The sequence below is a fragment of the Phascolarctos cinereus genome, unplaced genomic scaffold (genome assembly GCF_003287225.1).
Source record: "Phascolarctos cinereus isolate Bilbo 61053 unplaced genomic scaffold, phaCin_HiC Scaffold_5;HRSCAF=322, whole genome shotgun sequence".
Taxonomy (NCBI): domain Eukaryota; kingdom Metazoa; phylum Chordata; class Mammalia; order Diprotodontia; family Phascolarctidae; genus Phascolarctos; species Phascolarctos cinereus.
Genome location: NW_027555958.1, coordinates 123,835,913 through 123,862,357, shown reverse-complemented (window position 1 = coordinate 123,862,357; position 26,445 = coordinate 123,835,913). Strand labels below are relative to the sequence as shown.

The 26,445-nt window shown below is 35.3% G+C and overlaps 2 protein-coding genes across 2 annotated transcripts; both read left to right on the top strand.

Moving 5' to 3' along the window:
- Nucleotides 1-5,940: 5,940 nt before the first annotated feature.
- Nucleotides 5,941-13,841, top strand: LOC110208951 (trace amine-associated receptor 6-like). Its single transcript, XM_020987167.1, has 2 exons — nt 5,941-5,968; nt 12,781-13,841. The coding sequence occupies exons 1-2, from the start codon at nt 5,941-5,943 to the stop codon at nt 13,839-13,841; spliced, it is 1,089 nt and encodes a 362-aa protein (XP_020842826.1).
- Nucleotides 13,842-17,450: 3,609 nt separating this feature from the next.
- On the top strand, nt 17,451-26,172 carry LOC110208952 (trace amine-associated receptor 8b-like). Its single transcript, XM_020987169.1, has 2 exons — nt 17,451-17,565; nt 25,118-26,172. Exons 1-2 carry the CDS (start codon nt 17,451-17,453, stop codon nt 26,170-26,172), a joined length of 1,170 nt encoding a protein of 389 aa, XP_020842828.1.
- Nucleotides 26,173-26,445: the final 273 nt, after the last annotated feature.

Below are 26,445 nucleotides of genomic sequence, written 5' to 3'. Positions count from 1 at the left end.
TATATATATATATATATATATATATATATATATATATATATATACTCCAGCTTTCTGTTTTCCTCCTAATCTTGGTCGCATTGGTTTTGTTTGTATAAAACTTTTTTTAATTTAATGTAATCAAAATCATTCATTTTGCATTTTGTAATGTTCTCTATGTCTTGTTTGGTCATAAATTCTTTCTCCACAGATCTTATAGGAAAACTATTCCTTGCTCTCCTAATTTGCTTATGGTATCACCCTTTATTTCTAAATCGTTGGGGCACTTAGGTGGCATAATGGATAGAGCACTGGCCCTGAAGTCAGGGGGACCTGAGTTCAAATTCAGCCTCAGACCAAACACTTGACACTTACTAGCTCTATGACCCTGGGCAAGTCACTTAACCCCAATTGCCCAAAAATAAAAAAAATAAATCATGTATCCATTTTGATCTTATCTTGGTGTACAGTGTGAGATAATGGTGTATGCTGAGTTTCTTCCATACTATTTTACAGTTTTCCCAGCAGTTTTTGTCATATAGTAAGTTCATATTCCACAAGCTGGAGTCTTTGGGTTTATCAAATGGTAGATTACTACAGTCATTTACTAATGTTTCTTGTGTATCTACCCTATTCCACTGATCCATCACTCCATTTCTTAGCCAGTACCAAATAGTTCGAATGATTGCCACTTTATAATATAGTTTTAGATCTTAAAGTTTTTGTCATCACGTCAAAGTCAACTTCATCATATCATCACATCAAAGTCTGTCTATACCCCTTCTAAATGTAGTAATAAAGATACAGTTCTCAGGAGTTACTGTTGCCAGCAATCAGATAGTACACCAAATGGGAAGGCGCAAAATAAATGTGAGATATGGGCCAGGCGAAGCAGTAAGGACTGACTCAGTTTATTCATCTGAGGGTACAGGTTATATAGAGAAAATATAGCCTAGCTACAAAAGAGTCCTCCCCGTGAGATACTCCCGAACATCTGCTGATAAGTGACAATACCTAGAGCTCCTAGATTGGGATGTAAAACTCCAAGACTTTTCCCTGGTGCCCAGGCGTCACCTGTATAGAGGGGTGATAAGTAAATCTAAGGTTCAGAGAATGAGAAGGAATGTCTCCAAATCTCCCTTGCAGGGGGAGATTTGGAGAGCCCTGTGGGTTAAGGCCAGGCAAAGGTCAAGCTTTGTCCTGGATCTTAAACCCAGATAGGACCCTTACAGCAGGTCCTCTACAAGTTACAAGTATCATCTTCTCATATAGGGATGTAAGCAGTTCACCCTTATTGAATAATATGTTTTTTTTTTACCTTTCCTGTTTACCTTTTTATGCCTCTCTTAAGTCTTATATTTGAAGATCAAATTGTCTATTCAGCTCTGGTCTTTTCATCAAGAAGGTTTGAAAGTCCCCTATTTCACTGAAGATCCATCTCCTCCCCTAAAAGATTATGCTCAATTTTGCTGGGTAGTTGATCCTTGGTTGTAATCTAAGCTTCTTTGCCTTCCAAAATATCACATTCCAAGCCCTCTGATCCTTTAATGGAGAAGCTGCTAGGTGTTGCATAATCCTGATTGTGATTCTGTAATATTTAAATTGTTTCTTTCTGCCTGCTAGCAATATTTTCTCCTTGACCTGATAATTCTGGAATTTGGCTACAATATTCCTTGGCATTTTCATTTTGGGATCTCTTTCATGAGTGATTAGTGGATTCTTTCAATGACTACTTTCTGGTTCTAGGACCTCAGGGCAGTTTTCCTTGATAATTTCTTGAAAGATGCCACCCAGGCCCTTTTTTTTGATCATGGCATTCAAGTAGATCAGTAATTCTTAAATTATCTCTCCTGGATCTATTTTCCAGGCCAGTTGTTTTTCCAATGAGGTATTTTACATTTTCTTCTATTTTTTTCCGTTCTTTTGATTTTGTTTGACTGATTCTTGATGTCTTATACAGTCATTAGCTTCCACTTGCTCAATTGTAATTTTTAATGAACTGTTTTATTCAATTAGCTTTTGTACCTCCTTTTCCATTTGGCCAATTCTACTTTTGAAGAAGTTCTTCTCCTCAATGAATTTTTGTACCTCCCTTTCCACTTGGCTCATTCTGCTTTTTAAGGAGTTCTCTTCAGTAGATTTTCCTACCTCTTTTTTCCAGTTGGCCAATTGTATTTTTTAAGGAGGTGTTTTCTTCAGCTAATTTTTGTCCTTCCTTTTCCCAAGCCGTTGACTCTCTCTTGCATACCTCTTATTTCTTTTCCTAATTTTTCTTCTACTTCTTTTATTTGATTTTTAAAATCCTTCTTGAGCTCTTCCTAGAAGGCTTTTTGGGCTTGGGACCAATTCATATTTCCTTTTGAGGTTCCAGATGTAGATATATTGACAATGTTGTCCTCTTCTGAGTTTGTGTTTTGATCTTCTCTGTCACCATAATAATTCTCTATGATCAGGTTCTTTTCTTCTTCTTGCTCATGATGTTTGCCTATTTCCTGGCTTTTAAAGTTGAGCTCTCCTGCTGGAGCACAGGAGGCACTGTCCTAAGCTTTCTGCCTGGGGGCCAGGGGCCTGGTCACTGGCTTTGTGTGCTGGGACCTCAGGTGCTGACAGCTGGGGTCTCTATGGGTTTGGCAGCTTACCTGTTGCTGATTTAGCACCCTAGTGGTGCTGTCTGGCAATGTGCTGAGGCCAGGTGGGGTTTTTCTGGGTTTTCACTGAAGCAAGGGGAGGTCCATTGCTGGAGGACACCTTCCTACCCAGGGCTGCACTATGCACATGGTGGTTCTCTTAGCTGGAGTCTGCCGGTTCCTCAAGCTATGCTAAGGCATGGGGTATGGTGGGGAGGGGTTCTGGTGTTAACATCTGCCTGCTCTACCACCCTGGGGCTCAGGATCTCCCATTGGTCTGCTGAGGTGGGGCTTGCTACCAACTTGCTGGGATACTTCCTGTCCTGAAATAGGCTCCCTTTTTGCCTTAGTGAAATGGACCTTTCTTGCTGATCCTTCAAATTTCCTGTGCTAAAAGAATGCTCCACCTCTTCTTCCTGCTGGCTCCATAGTTCCACAATTTTTCTTGGCATTCTGTTTTCTGTTTTTTTTTTTCCAGAGGTCAAAAAAGGAGAGTGATAGTGACTTACTGCTTGCTCCACTAACTTGACTCCCAGAGGGTGTGGATTTTCAAAGAGAAAAAAATATATAAGGTCTCTTCAGGAGGCAATTCTTTGAAAATTGTGCAGAAGATGGAGTTAATCTTGGTCATGTTTTTCTTTACTCTTTCCCCCTCATGTATCCAAGTATCTTGGGCTTCCCTTCCTCTGCTCCCCTGCTACTGGGAAAATGTTCTGATAAATTTATTTCCATTAAGATACTAGAATTTGAAGTTATTTGCCTAGAAATATTTTATTTTTATAAGACACATAAAGTGATAAATTGTTAGTGGTTGACATTCAGGACTCAGTAGGGTAGTTGTTGTTGAGTCTTTTTAGCAGTGCCTGACTCTTCATGACTCCATTTTGGAATTTTCTTGGCAAAGATACTGGAGTGGTTTGCCATTTCCTTCTCCAGCTCATTTTATAGATGAGGAAACTGGCCAAAAAGAAGATGACTTGTCCAGAATCTCACAGCCAGTGTCTGAAGCCAGATTTGAACTCATAAAGATGAGTTTCCTGGTTCCAAAAGTAATGCTCTATCCACTGCACCTACCAGTTGCCCCCAGTAGGTGAGATTTATCTCTATTGATGCCTGAAATGTAGGAAGCTACCTTTTTGATATCCTCAAAGTCCTGTCACTAACAGAAATACCTACAGAGTCTATAAATAAAGGTAATCTACTCCTGCCCTTGACAAACTTATAATCTAAACAGAGGAAACAGTAGATGACAAAAACTCAGTAGCCCACCATGACATATAAATAAGTTTGTGGCTTGTTGTAGTACAGAACTACTTAAAAAAGGAATGATAGATTGATATACTATTCATAGCTACTAGAACCATTCAGGTTCCATTTCAGAAGCTTCACAGATTAACTAACTTCCTTTGAGAATTCTTGAAAGAAGGAATGTGTATGGCTTAAAGGAAAGAAGGGAAAATTTCAGGTGTAGGGAATAGTTAAGTGTGGAGGCTTGTAGATGGTAATAAACAAGTGAGTTATAGCTGGAAATTGGTTGTTATGAACATAGAATCAGAACCTAAGAGCTAGAAGAAACCATATAGAGATCATGCAGTTCAACCCTTTTTTCATAGAACAGGACAAAGTGACAAATACAAAACTATATACAACAATATAAAAATGAAACTATATAAAACTATATAAAAATAAAATGTTAGGGGCATGAAATTGATGAATAGAGAAAAGCAGGAAAAGATGCTGACAATAATAATAATAATAAACCTAGCACTTTAAGATTTGAAAATCTTCACAGATATTATCTCATTTCATCCTCAAAGAAATCCTAGGAGGTAGGTGTCATTATTATCCTTATTTTGCAAATGAGGAAACTGAGACAAACTTAGGTTACCTAAGTTATTGAAATAGAATCATGTAGGTAAGAAGTATCTGAGGCTGGATTTGAACTCAAGGGTTGTTGACTCTAAGTGCAATGCTCTATCCACTATGCCACCTAGATCTATATGAACTGATGCAGAGTAAACTGAGCTACAAATCAACGTATGCTATTTTTACAACAATATAAATAGAAACACACACACACACACAATTGCTGAAGTATAAAGAATTAGCATGGCTCAAGGAGGCAGCTAGGTGGGGCAGTGGACAGAGTGATGGGTCTGGTGTCAGGAAGATCTGAGTTCAAATCCAGCCTCAGACACTTAATAGCCATGTGACCCAGGGCAAGTTACTTAAGCCTGTTTGTCTCAGTTTCCTTATCTATAAATGAGTTGGAGAAGGAGTTGGCAAACCACTCCAGAATCTGCCAAGAAAACCCAAATGTGGTCACAAAGAGTCAGGTATAACTCAGCAACAACAAAGCATAGTTCAAAAGAAGAGCTATGTGAAGACATCCTCACCCCTTTGCAAAGGTGAGAGGTCCCAAATGTGCTACATTGAACACTTTTTCTGACTTTTTTGATGAGTTGATTAGTTATGGTGATTTTTCCACTTTTACTGTCTTTAAAATATTATTATTATTATGTGGGATTGCTTTCTAGGAGGTAAGAAGGGAAGAGAAGGAGACGTTATAAGAAATGATGAGCTCAATGATTTTAGAAAAACATAGAAAGACTTGCATGAAATAATGAAGAATGAAATGAACAGAATCAAGAGAATATTGTGTATGGTAACAACAATATTGTTTTAAGAATGACTTCAAATGAATAAGTTATTTTGACTATTATAAATACCCAAATTAACTACAAAGAACATATGAAGAAAGATGCCATCTGCATCCAGAGGAAGAACTGATAAATAGAAGTACTTATAGAATAATTTTATATATGTATATATATACATATACATGTATATATATACATACATACATACATACATATATATGTGTATGTGTGTATGTATATATGTGTGTATGTATCTATTTGTGTCTAATGGTAGCCATCTCTTGGGTGGGGAGAGAGGGAAGAAAAAAAGAAATTCTCATAATTTTTTTGTATATTTGAAAGGAATAGCAAGTTGTGATTTTCAGTTTCATGTGCAATCATCTCTTTTATTGTTTTATGTTGTGGAAATGGTTTTATTTCATAAATTAAAAATAAAATTTAATTAAAAAAACACACTTACTGATTAATGGGATGTGTGTACCCAATGGACACTGCAATTCTTCTTACCTTGGAATCAGATTGGACACCTCCACCCTCACTTCCTGTTCTCTGTTGATTTTTACTTAGGCTATCCAAAACTCAGTTTCATGAAGATCTGACAACAAGAACAAGAAAATTCCAGAAGCTGTTAATATCATTCAAAGTAAAAGTAAACCAAAATATTCAAGAGCATCATGGAGAGGGGTGCAGTGAAATCTAATGGTAAAGGGAACTGTGAGCCACCTCAACTACCACAGGTTCTTGAAGTGTCTGACAGAAGTTTAGTGATTGTCTGAACTATTTCCATTTGTTAATTCAGAACTGTCAAATGACTGATAACAAATGTAATAAATTAGCAACATCTTTTAGAGGAGATGGAAAGAATCATTCTTTCCATTGGGTCAGGTCATAGCACCTTTGGCAGTTTATGTCTCTTTCACTTTACTATAAAAAAAATTGCTGGTATTGCTTTTACTTAGTGTCTCAGCTCTAAACATCTCCTTGGCTCATTGGGTCTCTCTCTCTTCTTTCATTCCACTAACTTTACAAATATTATCTCATTTGATTCTGATAACAACCTTGTGAGGTAGGTGCTATCATTATTCCTATCATTATTTTACAGCTGAGGAAACTGAGGCAGAGAAATTAAATGATTTGCCCAGGATTAAAAGTGCCTGATACTGAATTAGAACTGAAATCTTCCAGACTCCAGGCCAGCATTCCATACCTAATATACCATCTAACTGCCCCATTAGCAATAATATACTTCTAAAATACTAATAATATTACCACATTAGTAATTATAGCAAATAATTCTAATTTGCTTTTGCAATTATTTCCTCATTCCATTAACATGAATTTAATAATCTAAGGGAGCCATAAAATTCATGTAGGAAAGCATTGTTTTTAGGTTTGAATTATAATCATATATATCTATATATGTACATATATATACATATCATTATTATGCTATTACCTACCATATGCTGTCAAATATGTTTGAAACCATGCAATATTTTTGTTACTATAAACATGAACTCCATGGAAAGTAGTTTGTTTTCAAGTAAAACTTTTAAAGAGATTACAAGCGTGTTTGTTTAAATATTTAAGAACTAAAATAGAGCTGTATATGCAAAAATATTGTTTTAATAATATTTTGTATATTGCAATGCACAGCAGACCTGTTAGAAAACATGATTCTCTTTGTGTTGTGATTTGTAGACGGAATATTAAAATATCAGACAAACTCTATCTTCCTCATAATTTAAAGAAGTGTTATCATATTAGTCTTGGATATCCTTGGTAGGGACCTGATCCTCCAGCTTATGAGCCTGGGCCCCCACTGCAGCACAGATCCTTTATAGGCAGAATTGCTTCCAAGGCAGAAAAAATTGAAACTTTTCTCATCCTTTACTGTTCAATACCTGAAGATAGAGTAGTAAATAAGAAGGCATCAGAGGATGCTTCAGTCCTCATTGTACTTTCTTGTTTTTATAAAAGGGATGCCTGAGGGTTGTATATCCCAGTTGGAATATACAGTGGGTATAGAAGGGTTTTATACCTTAGACTTGTCACAACATCTTTCTGACATTTGCCTTAAAAGATAAAATCCAGTTCAATGCTGGACAAAGGGCCAATCTGAGAGGAGGATCATTCCCTACAGTCTCTAGCTTCTATTGAGAAACCTGAGACAACTCACATTTTTGTTGGTTAGATAGTTCAATATGCTTTTACAAAATGTCCTCTCCCTAAGGCAGGCCTAGGAGAAATGAGGTAAAACAGAGATGCCAAAATCAGGCACAGTCAAAGGGTCATAGATTTAGAGGTGGAATGGACCCAAGAGATCATCAAGTCTGAGCCTTTCATTTTATAGATAAGGAAACTGCGCAGCAGAGAGTTTAAGTGGCTTGTCCAGGATCACACAGCTAGCAAATGTCTGGGAGAGGATTTAAGCTCAGGTCTTCCCAACTCCACATCCACTTCTCTATACATTGTGCCACTTAGTTTTGTTTTCTTTTGTTTTTTAATTCCAGGCTGACCTTACAAAGACTCCACTACCAATTTAATGCTTCTAAGGTTGCCCCATCCAAGTTCATAATATGCTATTCTATTGGGCTGTTTCCTTGCTGGTAAAGCAGATGCTGAGAAATCCCCTGAATTTTACTGGGGGTGAAAAGTTTGTTTCATACCTGCTCTTCATGACAAAACCCAAAGTGTTTCTTTCCTGGGTCATATAGTCATTGTAGCGCTCCCAAGTCCTTCTTCTGTCCTTTGTCAGGCCAAAGTAATTCTATAAACTAGGAATTTTCTAAGTTCTTTATTGGGGGCACAATAATTTCATTATACTTTTTTTTTTAGTACCACTACACTGAATTTCAACAAGTTCCTTTTTGTTTTTAACATCAGAAGAAAATGGAATGCTAAAGAGTAAAAAAACTTGTTTTCATATACTTTGAATACTTCAAATCACTTTTCAGATTCAAATAGTAATGACTGGATATTTTGAGACATTCTTACTGAAACTTCAAGGATCAAATGACTCTTGATAATTTACACATGTAGGAAAATAAGTCAAATGACAATTTTAGTTGCTTTTCCTAAAGGTCAAGTTTTATCATAAATGCTTTAATACAGTGGTACATAAATGTTGTAACCTGATTTTGACCCTGAAGTTTGAAATTCAACTCATGGAAATGGCCAGTGGTATCTTTAATGAAAGCCAAATCCTGAAATCAGTTCTTATTGCTAAGTTGTTCTGGTGACTCTCATTTAAAAAAAAATGATTTCATTTCAAAGTTGCCACAATCACTTCAAAACCTTTTTTGGCAGGAAAGCCAGCAAACTTTGTATAAAGTAAACCTTCCTGCTAACTTTCTATTTCCAAGACAAATGAAGAAAACTATTAATGATTCAATCCTTGAGAAGATACAATAGTCTCTGTTTTCTTAACAGACTTCAACATGTGTTCCACTTTCATTACTTTTGAGTACCATTTTTCCTCACCTATAAGGTAATAAAAAGGATAAAACTCATCAGGAGCAATTTCATTCTGCTTAGACAGTCATTGAGCTACACATCTTTTTCTCTTGTCATTTCTGCAGCACCATTTGTATTTGTACACACTAGTTTTTATAATGAAAGAATATACTTTATTAAAGTCCCTATACTTTATTAAAATATGTTCACTTGTAATGTAATTAAGAGAAAGAATATTGAGACTTTTTTGCTCACAGCAAGATTTTTATTACATGCATGAATAAATGAGATTCCTTGAGCCAGTCCATTAATTTTCATACTTTCATCCACCACAATCACAAGTCAGGTAATTTTCCAATTTTGATTTGTTTTCCATTGATGTCATTAGCAATTTTACTAATTCTTTTCACAATGCTGTTTCATCATGAAATATTCTGAAAAGTTTGGGCTTTTTCAGGACAAAGAGTTTCAGCGGCTTTCCCCATGCACTCATTCACAAATTTACCTTGACTAAAACACTTTGAATATTTAGTCAGGATTTATGAAATAAAATAACTATCTTTTACCACACTCTTACTGTCTTCATGGATTTTTGCAAGTACTTTTTGTTGTTTATGAAATTCAGATTTCAAAATTCTTAATTTATTTTCTTTTACTTTACTTAAGTATTGATAATACTCACAATGGCATATTTCATAATGATATTTAAAATTACATTCCTGCTGGACACTAAAACTATGTCTGCAAATTAAATATAAAATCACAGGTTTTTTTAAATTTTAGAAAATAAATAATCTAGCTCTCATCTTGCCTGAAGAATTCTGGGTTCTTCTTGTGTGGACTTTTCAAACTGCTTTTTAAATGTGACATGACATATTTCTTATAAAAAAAATAAAATAGCTAAGTTTGAAAAATAATTTGTATTTAGTATTTCTAATTAAAATTAATTTTATGACTTTCTTACCTTATATAAGTTAAAGAGCTCTTCCTTTCAAACCTCTCTTACCTATAGTAAAGACTCATTGAATATGGAAGTAGCAAAATATTGTTTCCTACATATCATTTAATGAAGAATGAATCTCAGTCATGCACAGATCAAAATTATAGATCAATTATTAAAACTGTGCAGAAAAGAATCTGGAAAGCAAAATTTACTTGGTACATGATGGGAAGCCTTCCCCTCACTGGACTACTGATAGAGAGTAAATTTCCAAACATGACAGGTGCTTCCACATAGTGTAAGAGAGACAGAATTTGTTATGAAAACAGTAATCAAAGAAGCAGACATGCTGCCTGTAGATTACTGATTCTGGGATCTCTTACCCTCTCAGAAATATGATTCTCTGCTCGGTTTCCATATACAGTACAATAAATTGCTTGCCACCAACATAGTATTTTGTCAACATGAGTGAAACTTAGATTTAAAAATGAAAGTCGTATAACTCATGACATGCTTTAATACTGCACATGAGGGAAGATTAGTCCCTATGAACAGAAATGGAAAGCATGACAAAGGGTAGTGAACCACAAGGTGCTTGGTCAAATGAAAATAAGTAATTTCATAGTGCCTCAAAACCAGCTGCCATGCAAAATTTCTATTTTTCTTTTCTACTGATAGCCTTTAAAACTCTAATCAGATCAGCCTATCCTTTGCAAAAATAATAGTGGCAGGTGAGAAAGATGAGAAGACAATAGGTAAAGTTCCAAGAAACTTAGTGTTACAGAATATTGCCCTGGTTTCAAGATAACCAGGTAAGGAAGTCAGGAGCTCATGTTTTGGGTGGGCCACAGTTGAGTTCAGTAGTACTTGAAAGTCAGGGCACACAGTACATTTAAACAAGGGTGTGAACAGCAATGATATGCCTAGTAAATTAGAAGGAGCCAGATGGCACAGTGAATAGGGTGCTGATCCTAGATTCAGAATAAACTCGAGTTCAAATCCAGTCTCAAGAACATCTAAGTTAAGATCCTATCTGAGAAACTTACTAGCTATGTTGCCTTGGGAAATTTAACTAAACTCTCTCTGCTTCAGTATCCTCATTTGGAAAATCAAGGATTGTAAAAGAACCTACCACCTAGGGTTACTGAGAGGATCAAATGAGATAGCATTTGTAAAGCACATTGCAAACTATAAAGTGCAGCATAAATTTTAGTTGTATTATTTATATGTAGTATCGGGCCTCAGATATAGATATGGATATATATATACACATGCATTTTATATATATGTATATGTGTATATATATATATATATATATATATATATACATATATATATATATATATATATATATATAAAATCTATCTATTTCTTCACTACCACACCTAATTTCTTATGATACCCCAAATCAAAACCCCTTTCCCTGTCCCTTTTTTTCTTTTATAATATAAGATTCTTGAGTTCAGGGACTATCTAACTTTAGCACACAGTAAAGACTTAACAATTTTTTTTTTCTTATTCAGCAATCTCTTATCAGGAAAATTGCACAGGGCTGGCCACCTTTGTTCCAGTTATTTTGCTCCATTGATCAGGAATCTTTTTTATTGTTGTAGTTTTTTTTTTTTTGCATTACACATATTTATAGATTACTCCTACTTTAGAAGTCCTTTGTAATGAAGTAATACAGTTAAAGTTGGTGTAATTAACTTCATTTAATGAAAGTAAAATTAATACTACAGCAATCTTATCTAAAAGTATATGCTGTGTTTAAATAGGTAGCACCCTCCCACCTCTAAATTTTAAAATGCACAGAAATCTATTTTCTTTCACTCCACTGGAAAAAAGAACAAAATATTTCTTTTAACAAATAGTCAAGCATACTTAGTCATGCAAAACAAATTCCCTCAATAGATGTATACAAAGATATACATTTAATTGCATGTGTGTATGTGTGTGTTTATATCTGTATATGGGACAGGTAGGTGGCAGAGTTGATACAGTTCAAATTTGGCCTCAGACATTTACTGGTTGTGTGACCTTGGAAAGTCACTTAACTCTGTTTGCCTTAGTTTCTCATCTGTAAATAATGAGCTGAAGGGAATGACAAACCACTCTAGGATCTTCACTAAGAAAGTCCCAAATAGGGTCACAGAAAGCATGACTGAAAACTGAACAGCAACAAATATCTGTCTATATACCGATTTACACATATGCTTATGTCTCATTCTGTACCCTAAATTTGCAAGTTTATGGAAAACCCTGGACAAGAATTTCACAAGTTAGGTACGGATTTGCTAAGGTCTATACTGAAAACACTCACAGAATTAAAATCCTGGGTGTTAAAATATGAATTTTTAACGATATTGTGACCTCTGTGGTCCACTTCTTTGTAGTTAATAGAGCAGCGGTAGAAACTGATATTGGCAGATAGAATCTTTGGAGACTGTCAAGAATTTTATTTCATATTCTTAAAGCATCATAGATGATACAAATCACTACAGTTTATCCAGTCACACCACTAAGGGCCAGGACATAGGAAAACTATCAGAAATCTTTGGCCTCAAATGACAAATGCTAATCACTATGTAAATAATGGTTACCTTAGTAGGAAAAAGTAACCTATTCTCACAGTTCACGCTATATTCTACCGGGATTCCCTCTAAGGGACTTTCAAGATGAGTTTTCTTTGGCTGACATCCTCAGAGCTCAGGGGGTTTGGGATATAACTTGGATCTGACTACATGGAGGAGGGGATGCTAATAAAAGATGCCCCTTGAAATGAGTAACATCACAATTTATTGCTGTTTACTTAATGAAGTTTCTCAGAGGTACAGACCAGAACATCAGAACACAACTTTCTCAAATATTCAGGTCAAAGCTAATTACTTGCTTGCTTTGTGCTAGGTTACTGGTGTTACTCTCCAAGCCATATCAATAACTTCTGGCTCTGTAAGATAATTGGGAATTAGGAATTAAACTAGAAGAAGTTCATAATGCTTTGAAGGTGTAACTGATATCTCTTGTATGGACTGCAACTTAATGTATTATTTTCTTACAAAACCATTGGAGATTTCAATGCTAAACTCTGTGTGATCACAAGGAATATAAACACTGCAAGGTTCAGAGAGAAGAATCATGAATAGCAGCAATAAGTCTCAGCCTGTAGCTGTACTGCTCTGCTATGAGAACATCAATGGGTCCTGCATTCAGACTCCCTACTCCCCAGCACCCCGAGTCATGCTCTACCTGGTCTTTGGCTCTGGGGTTGTCCTTGCTGTCTTGGGAAACCTCCTGGTCATGATTTCAATCCTTCACTTCAAGCAGCTGCACTCTCCTGCCAATTTTCTCATTGCCTCCTTGGCTTGTGCTGACTTTTTGGTAGGAGCCACTGTGATGCCCTTCAGCATGGTGAGGTCAGTGGAGAGTTGCTGGTACTTTGGGGAGAGTTACTGTAAACTGCATACCACTTTTGATGTAGCATTTTGTTATACTTCTCTCTTTCACTTGTGCTTCATTTCTATTGATAGATATCTTGCTGTTACAGACCCTCTAGTCTATCCAACCAAGTTTACCCTCTCTGTCTCTGGGCTATGCATTGCTTTCTCCTGGACCATCACTATGTCTTACAGTGGTTCTGTTTTTTACACAGGTGTCAATGATGATGGGCTGGAGGAATTAGTAAGTGCTCTCACCTGTGTGGGAGGCTGTCAGATTGCTGTGAATCAAACCTGGGCACTGATAGATTTCCTGTTGGTTTTCATACCTAGTCTAGTTATGATCATTCTTTACTCTAAGATTTTTCTCATAGCTAAATTCCAGGCTAGAAAGACTGATAACATAAGTGGCAAAGGAGAATCTTCATCCTCAGAGAGTTACAAAGCCAGAGTGTCCAAGAGGGAGAGAAAAGCAGCCAAAACACTGGGCATTGCTGTGATTGCATTTCTCATTTCATGGTTACCCTACTCACTTGACTCATTAATTGATGCTTTTCTTGGCTTCATTACTCCTGCCTATATCTTTGAGATTTGCTGTTGGTTTGCTTATTATAACTCAGCTATGAATCCCCTGATTTATGCTTTCTTTTACCCTTGGTTTCGAAAAGCTATAAATCTCATTGTCACTGGCAAAGTCTTACAGAATGGCTCTTCAGCCATGAATTTGTTTTCTGAACATGAGTGAAGCTTAAAATGAAGAATCTGACTATGCATTTTTCCTGATATTTATAACTTTCTATAATATTCTCTTTTATTAATTCAGAATTGCTAAATAACTGATACTAAATGTAAGAAATTAAGAATACCTCTTAGAGCATGTGAAAAAGAATCTTGGTTTCCTTTAGGCCAGGTCATAATGCTTTTTAGAGTTTTGGCAGTTATATGTCTCTGACTTTACTATAAAAAATTCATTACAGATATTACAAAGAATTAATATGAGTGTCTCATCTCTATACAACATCTTTGCTTATTGGGTCTCTCTCACTTAACTTCTTTCATTTCACTACTCTTTTCCCCCTGATGTGTATTCTTAAACCATTCTTCTTCTGCACTTCATTTTCTGTCTCTGAAAGTTCCCAGGATCCTGTGAAACATCCCAGCACTAACTATCCTGTCCCTTCCTATTTGTACAATTTTCATTTGTCTGCACTACTTCCTACCTGTCTCTCACTGCCAACAGGGCTTGACAGCCTCTGGGAAGAGGCTTCTTCTCTTTCTCTTACTGCCTAAGGAAAAAGCACCATTTTAATATTTCCCTGTGATATTAATCAGGTCACACCCTGACTAGAGCAGTTTTTTATTGGGTTCTGAGTTAGACTAAGTTCAATGTGTGATGTGTAGGGGATAATTTGCTGATAGTCATTGTCTTACTGATACTATTTCTGTTCTCTAGCTGGTGTATCAATACCCCCTCACCAACCTGATTGACAAAGGGGTTGACAATTACCTAATGTCACTTTTCCTTACACTCTGAAAATCCTGTGCTCTGCTGATGCTGACCTGAGTTACTTTTATCAACTCATTCACAAAATATCTTGGTTCATTGTATGTCACTAGTCTTTCCTTTCATATAATAAAACTAAACTTGCAACTGAATACCGATGATTTTTTTTTGTTTAGATGATTGTGAATTATTAAAGAGTCTTTCTTGGTTTTGTTTTGGCAAATCTTTTTGTGTATTTGAATGATTTTCACTCAAGTACAAAGCACATAATATGTGCATAATACCGTTCGACACCATGAGTTATACACAGATATATAATAAATGGATACCTCCCTACAATTAAAAGTAGAAGATATAGGATATGTACACAAGATGAGTTAAAAAAAAATCAGACAGAAAAGAAGAATTCATCTATCAATCCTCCCCATGACTACTTTCTCTCCTCATATGGCATAATGAATGCCCCTTTGGAGAAGAAAATGTCATATGACCTTTTAATTAAGTATGTATCTTATCGACTACAAGCCCCTTTCTGGCAAAGGCGTTGTAGAATACCTGCACCAAAAGAAAAAATGTTCTCCTGTAATTACATGTTGTACTGTGTTGACTCATGAAGTTCGCTAATAACTATAGTACAAAGGGCAATGAAATAAGTGCAAATAGGGAAGACATATAAAAAGCTATGAGAATAAGATAATCAATTTAGAACTTATAGATCGTGCAGTCCAACATTCTTATTTTATGGAGGAAGAAACGAAGGTCTGCAGAGATCCAGTGATTGTCCAGTGTCTTCACACTGCTAGTAAAGGTCTAAGGCACAAATATTAATTATGAAAAGGTGTTTGAAAGGAGGGAAAGGATAAGAATCTGTGTTTACTATTAAAGGAAGAGGCAGAGGAGTCAAAACATATTTAATTTAGTACAGAGCACTAGTGCTGAGCATATTTTCTACTTCTCACCCACTTCTTTACAAAGAGTGGGAATGAGGTAAAAAAAGGAAAAAAAAATATATGAGTATAGGATGGAAAGAAACATGTAATTAATGATCATAAAATCTGAATGGAATGAACTCACCCCTAAATCATAAATGGATAACAAAATGGATTAGAAAGCAGAATTCAACAATATGTTGTTTATAAGAAACACAGTTGAAATATAAGTATTCACACATAGTTAAAATCAAAGTGTGTGAGCAACATCTATTATGATTAAGATAAAGTAAAAAACCAGGAGTAGCAGTCATGATCTTATACAAGGCAACAATAACAATAGGCTTGATTAAAAGAAATTAAACAGAAAAACTTCATTATGCTGGTAGGTACCAAATACAATTAGTAGTGGTAGTAGTAATAATAATAATAATAATATTTAATAGAATGAATAACATCTAAATATTTTAAAGGAATGCTGAATGAATTATAGGGAGAAATAGACAGTGAAACTATAATTAGTTACCTCTTTTAGACTTAGATTAATGTAAGAAAAACTAGAAAGAAGTTAAAGAGCTGAAGAAAATGTTAGAGATGGTAGGCCTCTGGTGATTTTTGAATAGGAATATAAAGGAGTATAAGTATTTCTCAGCTATTCATGATAGATATACAAAAACTGACCTTGGATCAGGGCATAAACTTCACTAACAAAAATACAAAAATTAAACAAATTTTTTGACAGACTGCCTTTTTTTAAATTTTTTCCAGTTAATAGTATTTTATTTTTTTTCCAATTACATGTAAAGATAGATTTCATCATCCACTTTTATAAGATTTTGAGTTCCAATTTTTTCCTCCTTCCCTCCTTCCTTTCCACCCTCTCCCAAATGGCAAGCAATCTGATATAGGCTATACATGTACAATCATATTAAACATATTTCCCTATTAGTCATGTTGTGAAAGAAGAATCAGAACAAAAAGGAAAAAAAACACAAGAAAGGGAAAAAAAGGAGAGAATAGTATGCCTTGATCTGCATTCAGACTCCATAATTCTTTCTCTCGATGTGGATAGCATTTTCCATCATGAGTCTTTTGGAATTATCTTAGATGGCTGTATTTCTGAGAAGAGCTAAGTCTATTAAAGTTGGTCATCTCACAGTGTTGCTGTTACTGTGTACAATGTTCTCCTAGGTCTGCTTACTTCACTCAGCCTCAGTCCATCTAAGTCTTTCCAGGTGTTACTGAAATTCACCTGCTTATCATTTCTTGTAGCAAAATAGTATCCCATTACATTCATATACTACAACTTGTTCAGTCATTCCCCAATTAATGGGTATTGCCTCAATGTCCAATTCTTTGCCACAAAACAAGGATATAAATATCTTCATATGTGTGAGTCCTTTTCTTTTTTTAATGATCTCTTTGGGATATAGACCGAGTAGTGGTATTGCTAGATCAAAGGGTATGCACAGTTTGATAGCCCTTTGGGTATAATTCTAAATTGGTCTCCAGAATGGTTGAATCAGTTCACAACTCCACCAACAATACATTACTATTCCAATTTTTTTCACATCTCCAAAACACATTTTTTACTTACCACAAAATAATAAACTTTATGTTTAATTAAAAGCCACTAAAGATATGAATAAATTAATTGAAGATTAACTGAATCCTATAAAATTGATGGATCAAAGAAAAATGTTAGAGAAACAATAAATACTTTCATTAAAGATAATGACAGCAATAAGACATTAAACCAAAATTTGTGTGACATAGCCAAAGCCAATTATCAGTATCAGAATGAAGATGAATTGATAACAAATGAAGAAAAAGTGAAAATTTATTTTAAAATATTTGCCTTACTGCATTCCAATAACACCACTTACCTAAATTAAGTGCATGAATATTTACTAACTATAAAATGCCTAGAATAACAGAACAAGAAATAGAGAACTTAAATAACCGAATCTCAGAAAAAGAGATTCAACAAGCCACAAATGGGTACCCAAAAGAGAAAGGATCAGATGGATTTACAAGTGAATTCAATCAAACATATAAAAAGAAATTATTTCCCATGTCTCATACACTCTGTAAACAAATACGATAAGGAATCCTAATAAATTCCTTCTATGATACAGTTATGGTTTTGATACCTAAAACCTGGTGAGTCAAAACAAAGAAAGACTACTATGAACAAAGATAGACAGATTAGGTATACATCATAGAAAAGCAAAACCATAATAGCCTAGTGTTTAATATAACTAAAAATCCCAACTACTGGGGTAAAAATTCATTGTTAGACAAAATCTAATGGAAAAATTGGAACACAGTATGAGTGAAGCTAGTTGTAGAGCAACATTTCAACACACATAACAAGGAACAAATAAATACATGACTTTGATGCAAACAAATTAGAAGAAACTATTTTTCAGATCAATTCATAAAAGAAGAGTCTTTTACCAAACAATAAAATGGAACATAGAAAAGAAATAGAAAATTATGATTACATAAAATTAGTTAAAATGTAAATAAAATTGTTAGGGAAACTGATAGCAGAGCAAATTCCTTCTGGTAAGACTTAAATTTCCAAAATAAGGAATTGATTCAAATTTGTAAGAATGAGTCATTACCCAAGTGTTAAAAGTCAAAGAATATGAACAGATAGTTCTTAAAGGAAAAAAAAATCAAGCTATCAATAACTAATTTTTTTAAAAATGTTGTAAGTCACTAATGATTAGAGAAATGGAATTAAAGTAACTTTTGAGTTTCCAACTCAGATCCATTAGACTGACAAAATTGAAAAAAGAAGTGACAATGGCATATGTTGCAAAGTCTGTGGGAAATTAAGTACACTGGTGTACTTTTGATGGAGCTATGACTGGTACAGCCATTCTGCAAAGCAATTTGGAACTATGTATGTATAAAATATTCATAATATCTCTTTTTGTCATGTCAAAGAACTTGAAATTAATGGGTTGCCCATCAACTGGGAGAGTGGACGAATAAGGTATGGTACATGAGTATGATGAAATACCAATGGTATGCTATAAGAAAAGATGAAGGGAATGATTTCAGAGAAGCCTTAGAAGACTTCTATGAACTGATGGAGAATGAAGTGAACAGAACCAGGAGAACAATTAAGACAATGACATTGTAAACAACTCAGAAAGTCTTAGCAACTGAATGACACAATGACCAAACATGATTCCAAAGGACTGATGATGAAGCATGCTTACCACCTTCTGACAAAGAAGTAATGAACTCATGGTGCTGAGAAATTGTTTTTGTATATGATAAATGCAGAATTATATTTTACTGACTATTTTATTGACACAGCACTCCCTTGAGGAATGTATGATGGAAGGACCCTTACCTGATTTATGTTTGTTCTCTGGGTGCCTTTTTTATTTCCTCACCCCACTTCTTGGGAGGACCACTAAGACTATAGTCAGAAATAGAATTGTTCGAACCAAGAGAACTTTGTATACAATAGCAGCCATGTTATGCAATGACTAAGAATGTTAAACTGAACCCTTCTCAGCATTACGAGGATCTAAGACATCTCCAGAGGCCTCAGGATGGAAAATGCTGTCCACATCCAAAGAAAGAACTATGGAAGTCGAATCACTCTCACTTATTTTTACCTTAAGTTGAGTTTTGTTTCATCTTTCTGCTGGTTCCTGCTATTGGTTTTAATTTTTACTTACAACTTCACTAATGTGAAAATATGTTTAATGGGTATGTAAATGTAAAGCCTATGTCAGATTGTCTTGGGGAAGGTGAGGGGGGGAGAAAAAGGGAGAAAAAATTTTCAACTCAAAAGCCTATGGAAAAAAAATTAAAATAAAATAAAATAAAATATAAAAAAGGGAACAAATTTAAAAGACAAAAAAAAAAGAAATGTGGCTTACAATAAAAACTCCTCCAAGCTGAAAAAAAAAAAGAAATAGAATTGTTCCTCAGGAATCTGAAGTGGGGGTGGAATTGGAGTACTAGAGATGCTTCTTCCCCAGTGAAGAGAAAGACAACCCCTTCCTTACTGCACCTTAAGAATTCCTAGACCTTGAAATCCACCCTGATGATGAATTCTAAGAACTACAAGCCTCTCTATCTTCTGTATAGCTGAGCTCTCCTTTACATATTGTCCTGGAGCTCTTCAAGAATGGACGTTTTATGATTTATTATTTATATTCCTAAAACTTAGCATAGTTTTTGACACATAGAGCTTAACAAACAAGTATCTCAAACTCAACATGTCCAAAACAAAATTCATTACCTTTGCCCTCAAAACCAAGCTTCTTCTGAACTTACCTTGTTTTATCAAGAATACAATCAGAGAAGTTTGCAAAACTGAAGTCATCCCTAACTCCTCACTCTACCTCCTTTTACAGATCTAATCTGTTGGCAAGTCTAGTTGGTTTTACTATCTCAGCACATCAAGCATCCATCCCTGTCTTTCCAATCATGTGGCTCCCCCTCTTGTTCAGATCCTTTTCAATACTAACCTGGATTATTGCAACAGCCTTCAAATTGGACTTCCTCCCTCAAGTTTCTTCTGTTTTGAATTCATCCTCCACAGAGCTTCCAAAGACTACCAAGGTGACATTCCTAAAGAATTGCATCACTTTGTTTCTCAATAAACTTCATTCATTCCCTATTATCTCTGTGATCAATTAGAAATTCCTCTGTTTGGTACTGAAAGTTCTTCACATGTTGACTTCAGTCTCCCTTTGCAGGCATATCATGTATTACTCAGTTTCGCGTTCTCTAACATCAGTCAGGTTATCATTCTGCTTTACCCACAAAATTCCATGCACACAGTGTCTTTGTGCAGATTGCCCTCCAACTCTGGAATACAGTTCCTTATCACTGCTCTCCTAATTTGCTTATGATATCACCCTTTATTTTGAAGTCTTGTACCCATTTTGACCTTATCTCAGTGGGAGATGTTGGTCTATGCTGACTTTCTTCTATATTATTTTCTAGTTTTACCATCAGTTGTTCTCATGTAGTGAGATTCATCCCAGAAACTAGAGTCTTTGGGTTTATCAAATGGTGGATTACTATAGACACTTACTAGTTTGTCTTGTGTATCTACCCTATTCCAATGATCCACCACTGTATTTCTTAGACAGTAAGTACCAAATAGTTTTGATGATTGCCACTTTATAATATAGTTCTAGATCTTAATTAATTTTTTTCACACCACATCAAAGTCAACTTACACCCACACTCTCTATGTATATCCTTTCTAAATGTAGTAATAAAGATAGAGTTCTCAGGAGTTACAAGTATCATCTTCCTGTATAGGGATGTAAATAGTTCACCCTTATCGAATAACATGTTTTTTTCTTTCCTGTTTGCCTTTTTATGCCTCTCTTGAGTGTTATATTCGAAGATCAAATTTTCTGTTCAGCTCTTGTCTTTTCATCAATAGGGTTTGGAAGTCCCTATTTCATTGAATATCCATCACTTTCCAAGAAAGATTATGCTCAATTTTGCTGGGTTGTAGTCTACTCTTACATGCCTTCCTGAATATTATATTCAAGCCCTCTGATCAGCTTCTAGGTCCTGATGTTATTAGCAATTTTACTAATTCTTTTCACAATGCCATTTCATCATGAAATATTCTGAAAAGTTTGGGCTTTTTTAGGACAAAGAATTTCAGCAGTTTTCACCATAAATTACTCAAAAATTTACCTTCACTAAATCACTTCGAATATTTAGCCAGGATTTCTGAAATAAAATAACTATATTTTACCACACTCTTACTGTCTTCATTGATTTTTGTAAGTAGTTTTTGTTATTTATGAAATTCAAATTTCAAATTTCTTACTTTATTTTCTTTTACATTACCTAAGTATTGATAATACTCAAAATGGCATATTTCATAGTGATATTTAAAATTTTATTCCTTGGGGACACTAAAACTATGTCCGCAAATTAAATATAAAATCATATTGTTTTTCATTTTAGAAACGAAATAATCTAGCTCTCATCCTGTCTGAAGAATTCTGTGTTCCTCTTATATGTTTTTTTCAAACTGCCCTTAAAATGTGACATGATAGATATTTCTTATAGAATAAAAATTAAAATAACTAAGTTTGAAAAATAATTTATATTTTGTATTTCTAATCAAAAGTAAATTTATGATTTTTTTACCTTATATAAGTTAGAGTAAAGACTTCTTTCTCTTAAACCTCTACTACCTATAATAAAGACTCATTGAATATGGAAGTAGCAAAATATTGTTTCCTGCATATCATTTAATGTAGAATGAATTTCAGTCATGCACATATCAAAATTATAGATCAACTTATATCAAAAATATAGATCAACTTAAAAGACTTAAAAGCTTAAAAGACTCTGGAAGGCCAAATTTACTTGGTACATGGTGGGAAGACTTCCCCTCACTGGACCACTGATGGGGAGCAAATTTCCAAACATGACAGGTGCTTCCACATAGCATAAGAGAGACAGAACATGCTATGAAAACAGTAATCAAAGAAGCAGACATGCTGCCTGTAGATTACTGATTCTGGGTTCTCTTACCCTCTCAGAAATATGATTCTCTGCTTGGTTTCCATAGGAAGTACAATAGAATTCTTGCACCAACATGGTATTTTGTCAACATGAGTGAAACTTGGACTTAAAGATGAAAGTCACATAACTCACAACATGCTTTAATACTGCACATGAGGGAAGATTAGTCCCTATGAACAGAAATGGAAAGCATGACAAAGGATACTGAACCACAAGGTGCTTAGTCAAATGAAAATATGTAATTTCATAGTGCCTCAAAACCACCTGCCATGCAAAATTTTTAATTTTTTACTAATAGCCTTTAAAACTCTAATCAGATCAGCCTATCCTTTGCAAAAATAATAGAGTGGCAGGTGAGAAAGATGAGAAGACAATAGGTAAAGTTCCAAGAAACTTAGTGTTACAGAATGTTGCCCTGGCTTCAAGATAACCAGGTAAGGAAGTCAGGAGCTCATGTTTCGGATAGGCCACAGCTGAGTTCAGTAGTACTTGGAAGTCAGGGCACACAGTACATTTAAACAAGGGTGTGAACAGCAATGATATGCCTAGTAAATTAGAAGGAGCCAGATGGCACAGTGAATAGGGTGCTGATCCTAGATTCAGAATAAACTCAAGTTCAAATCCAGTCTAAGGAGCATCTAAGTTCAGATCCAATCTCAGACAATTCCTAGTTATGTTGCCTTGGAAAATTTAAATAAACTCTCTCTGCCTCAGTATCCTCACCTGGAAAATGGAGGATTATAATAGTAACTACCACCTAGGGTTGTTGAGGTCAAATGAGATAGCACCTGTAAAGTACGTTGCAAACTTTAAAGTGCCACATAAATTTAAGTTATATTATTTATATCTAGTTCTATGCTTAAATAAAACCCAATATATATTAACATATTTAGTTATTTTAGTATTGGGCCTCAGATATCTCTCTCTATGTATATATATGTATATATATATATATGTATTATATAGATAGATACATAGTTATCAATATAGATATAGATAGATATACTTCTTCACTACCACACTTAATTTCCTGAAATTACCCAAATCAAAACTTCTGTCCCTGACCCTCTTGGTCTTTTAGAATATAAGATTCTTCAGTACAGGGACTATCTAACTTTAGCACACAGTAAGGACTTAATAATTTTTTTTCACTTATTAACCAATTTCTTATCAGGAAAATCACACAGGGCTGGCCATCTTTGTTCCAGTTATTTTGCTCCATTGATCAGGAATCCTTTTATTCATTTTATTTTATTTTTTTTGGCTAGGCAATGGGGTTAAGTGACTTGCCCAGGGTCACACAGCTAGTAAATGTCATGAGTCTGAGGCCAGATTTGAACTCAGGTACTCCTGAATTCAGGGCCGGTGCTCTATCCACTGCACCACCTCACTGCCCCGGAATCCTTTTATTGATGTAGTTTTTTTTTTTACCATTACAAATATTTATAGATTACTCCTACTTTAGAAGTCCTTTCTAATGAAGTAATGTAGTTAAATAGTGTTAATGTAATTAACTTCATTTAATGAAAGTAAAATGAATACCATAGCAATCTTATCTAAAAGTGTATGCAGTATTTCAAATAGGTAGCACCTTACCACCTCTATCTTTTAAAATGCACAGAAATCTATCTTCTCTCCCTCCTTTGAGAAAAAGAACAAAATATTTCTTTTAACAAATACTAAAGCATACAGTCATGCAAAACAAATTCCATCAATAGATGTATGCAAACATATACATGTAATTGTGTGTATGTGTGTGTGTGTGTGTGTGTGTGTGTGTGTGTGTTTATATCTGTATATGGAACAGGTAGGTGGCAGAGTTCATACAGTTCAAATCTGGTCTCTGACATTCACTGGCTGTGTGACCTCAGGCAAGTCACTAAACCCTGTTTGCCTTAGTTTCTCATCTGTAAATAAAGAACCGAAGGGAATGACAAAGCACTCCAGTATCTTCACCAAGAAAATCCCAAATGGGGTCACAAAGAGCAGGACTGAAAACAACTTAACAACAACAAATATCTGTCTATATAGCTATTTACACATATGCCTATGTCTCATCCTCAACCCTAAATTTGCAAGTTGATGGAAAATTCTGGACAAGAATTTCACAAGGAGCAGCACCAGGAGCAACATTGGGTTCCAGCCTGCATCAGTGCAGCTCTGCTACGAGAATATCAATGGAGCCTGCATTCAGACTCGTATGGATTTGCTAAGGTCTATACTGGAAACACTCACAGCATTAAAATCCTGGATATTAAAATATGAATGTTTATTGATACTGTGACCTCTGGGGTCCATGTTTTCCACTTCTTTGTAGTTAATAGAGCAGCTGTAGAGACTGATACTGGTAGATAGAATCTTTGGAGACTGTCAGGAATTACATTTTTATATGCTTAAAGCATCATAGATGATGCAAATCACTACAATTTAACCAGTCACGTTAGTGAAGGCCAGAACATAGGAAAACTGTCAGAAATCTCTGGCCTCACATGACAAACATTTATTTCACAATAGCTATCTAAATAATGGTTACAGGAGGAGGAAAAAGTAACCTATTCTCACAGTTCACACTATATACTACCGGGATTCCCACTAAGGGACTTTCAAGGGTGAGTTTTCTTTGGCTGACATCCTCAGAGCTCAGGGGATTTGGGGCATAACTTGGATCTGACTAGATGAGGGAGGGGATGCTAATAAAAGATGCCCCTTGAAATGAGTAACATCACAATTTATTGCTGTTTACTTAATCAAGTTTCTCAGAGGTACAGACCAGAACATCAGAAGACAACTTTCTCAAATATTCAGGTCAAAGCTAATTACTTGCTTGCTTTTTGCAAGGTTACTGATGTTACTCTGTGAGCCACATCAGCAACTTCTGGCTATATAAGATAATTGGGAATAAGGAAGTAAACTGGAAGAAGTTCATAACGCTTTGAAGGTATAACTGATATATCTTGCATGACAGCAACTTAATGAAATATTTTCTTACAAAACCTTTGGAGATTTCAATGGTAAGCTCTGTGTGGTCCCAAGGAATATAAACAGAGAGAAGAATCATGAACAGCAGCAATGAGTCTCAGCCTGTAGCTGTACTGCTCTGCTATGAGAACATCAATGGGTCCTGCATTCAGACTCCCTACTCCCCAGCACCCCGAGTCATGCTCTACCTTGCCTTTGGCTTTGGGGCTGTACTGGCTGTCTTGGGAAACCTCCTGGTCATGATTTCAATCCTTCACTTCAAGCAGCTGCACTCTCCTGCCAATTTTCTCATTGCCTCCTTGGCTTGTGCTGACTTTTTGGTGGGAGCCACTGTGATGCCCTTCAGCATGGTGAGGTCAGTGGAGAGTTGCTGGTACTTTGGGGAGAGTTACTGTAAACTGCATACCACTTTTGATGTGGCATTTTGTTATACTTCCCTCCTTCATTTGTGTTTCATTTCTGTTGATAGATATCTTGCTGTTACAGACCCTCTAGTCTATCCAACCAAGTTTACTCTTTCTGTCTCTGGGCTATGCATTGCTTTCTCCTGGACCATCACTATGTCTTACAGTGGTTCTGTTTTTTACACAGGTGTCAATGATGATGGGCTGGAGGAATTAGTAAGTGCCCTCACCTGTGTGGGAGGCTGTCAGATTGCTGTGAATCAAACCTGGGCACTGATAGATTTCCTGTTGGTTTTCATACCTAGTCTAGTTATGATTATTATTTACTCTAAGATTTTTCTCATAGCTAAATTCCAGGCTAGAAAGACTGATAACATAAGTGGCAAAGGAGAATCTTCATCCTCAGAGAGTTACAAAGCCAGAGTGTCCAAGAGGGAGAGAAAAGCATCCAAAACACTGGGCATTGCTGTGATTGCATTTCTCATTTCATGGTTACCCTATTCACTTGACTCATTAATTGATGCTTTTCTTGGCTTCATTACCCCTGCCTATGTGTATGAGATTTGCTGTTGGTTTGCTTATTATAACTCTGCTGTGAATCCCCTGATTTATGCTTTCTTTTACCCTTGGTTTCGAAAAGCTATAAATCTCATTGTCACTGGCAAAGTCTTACAGAATGGCTCTTCAGCCATGAATTCGTTTTCTGAACATGAATAAAGCTTAAAATGAAGAATCTAACAATTTGTTTCTCCTGATATTTATAACTTTCTGGAATATTCTCTTTTATTAATTCAGCATTGCCAAATGACAGATACTAAATGTCATAAATTAGCAACACCTCTTAAAGGAGGTATAAACAAATCATGTTTTCCTTTAGGCCAGGTTATAATGCTCTTTAGAGTGTTGGCAGTTATATGTCTCTGACTTTACTATAAAAAATTCCTGATAGATATTACAAAGGATTAGTATTAGTGACTCAATTCTAAACAA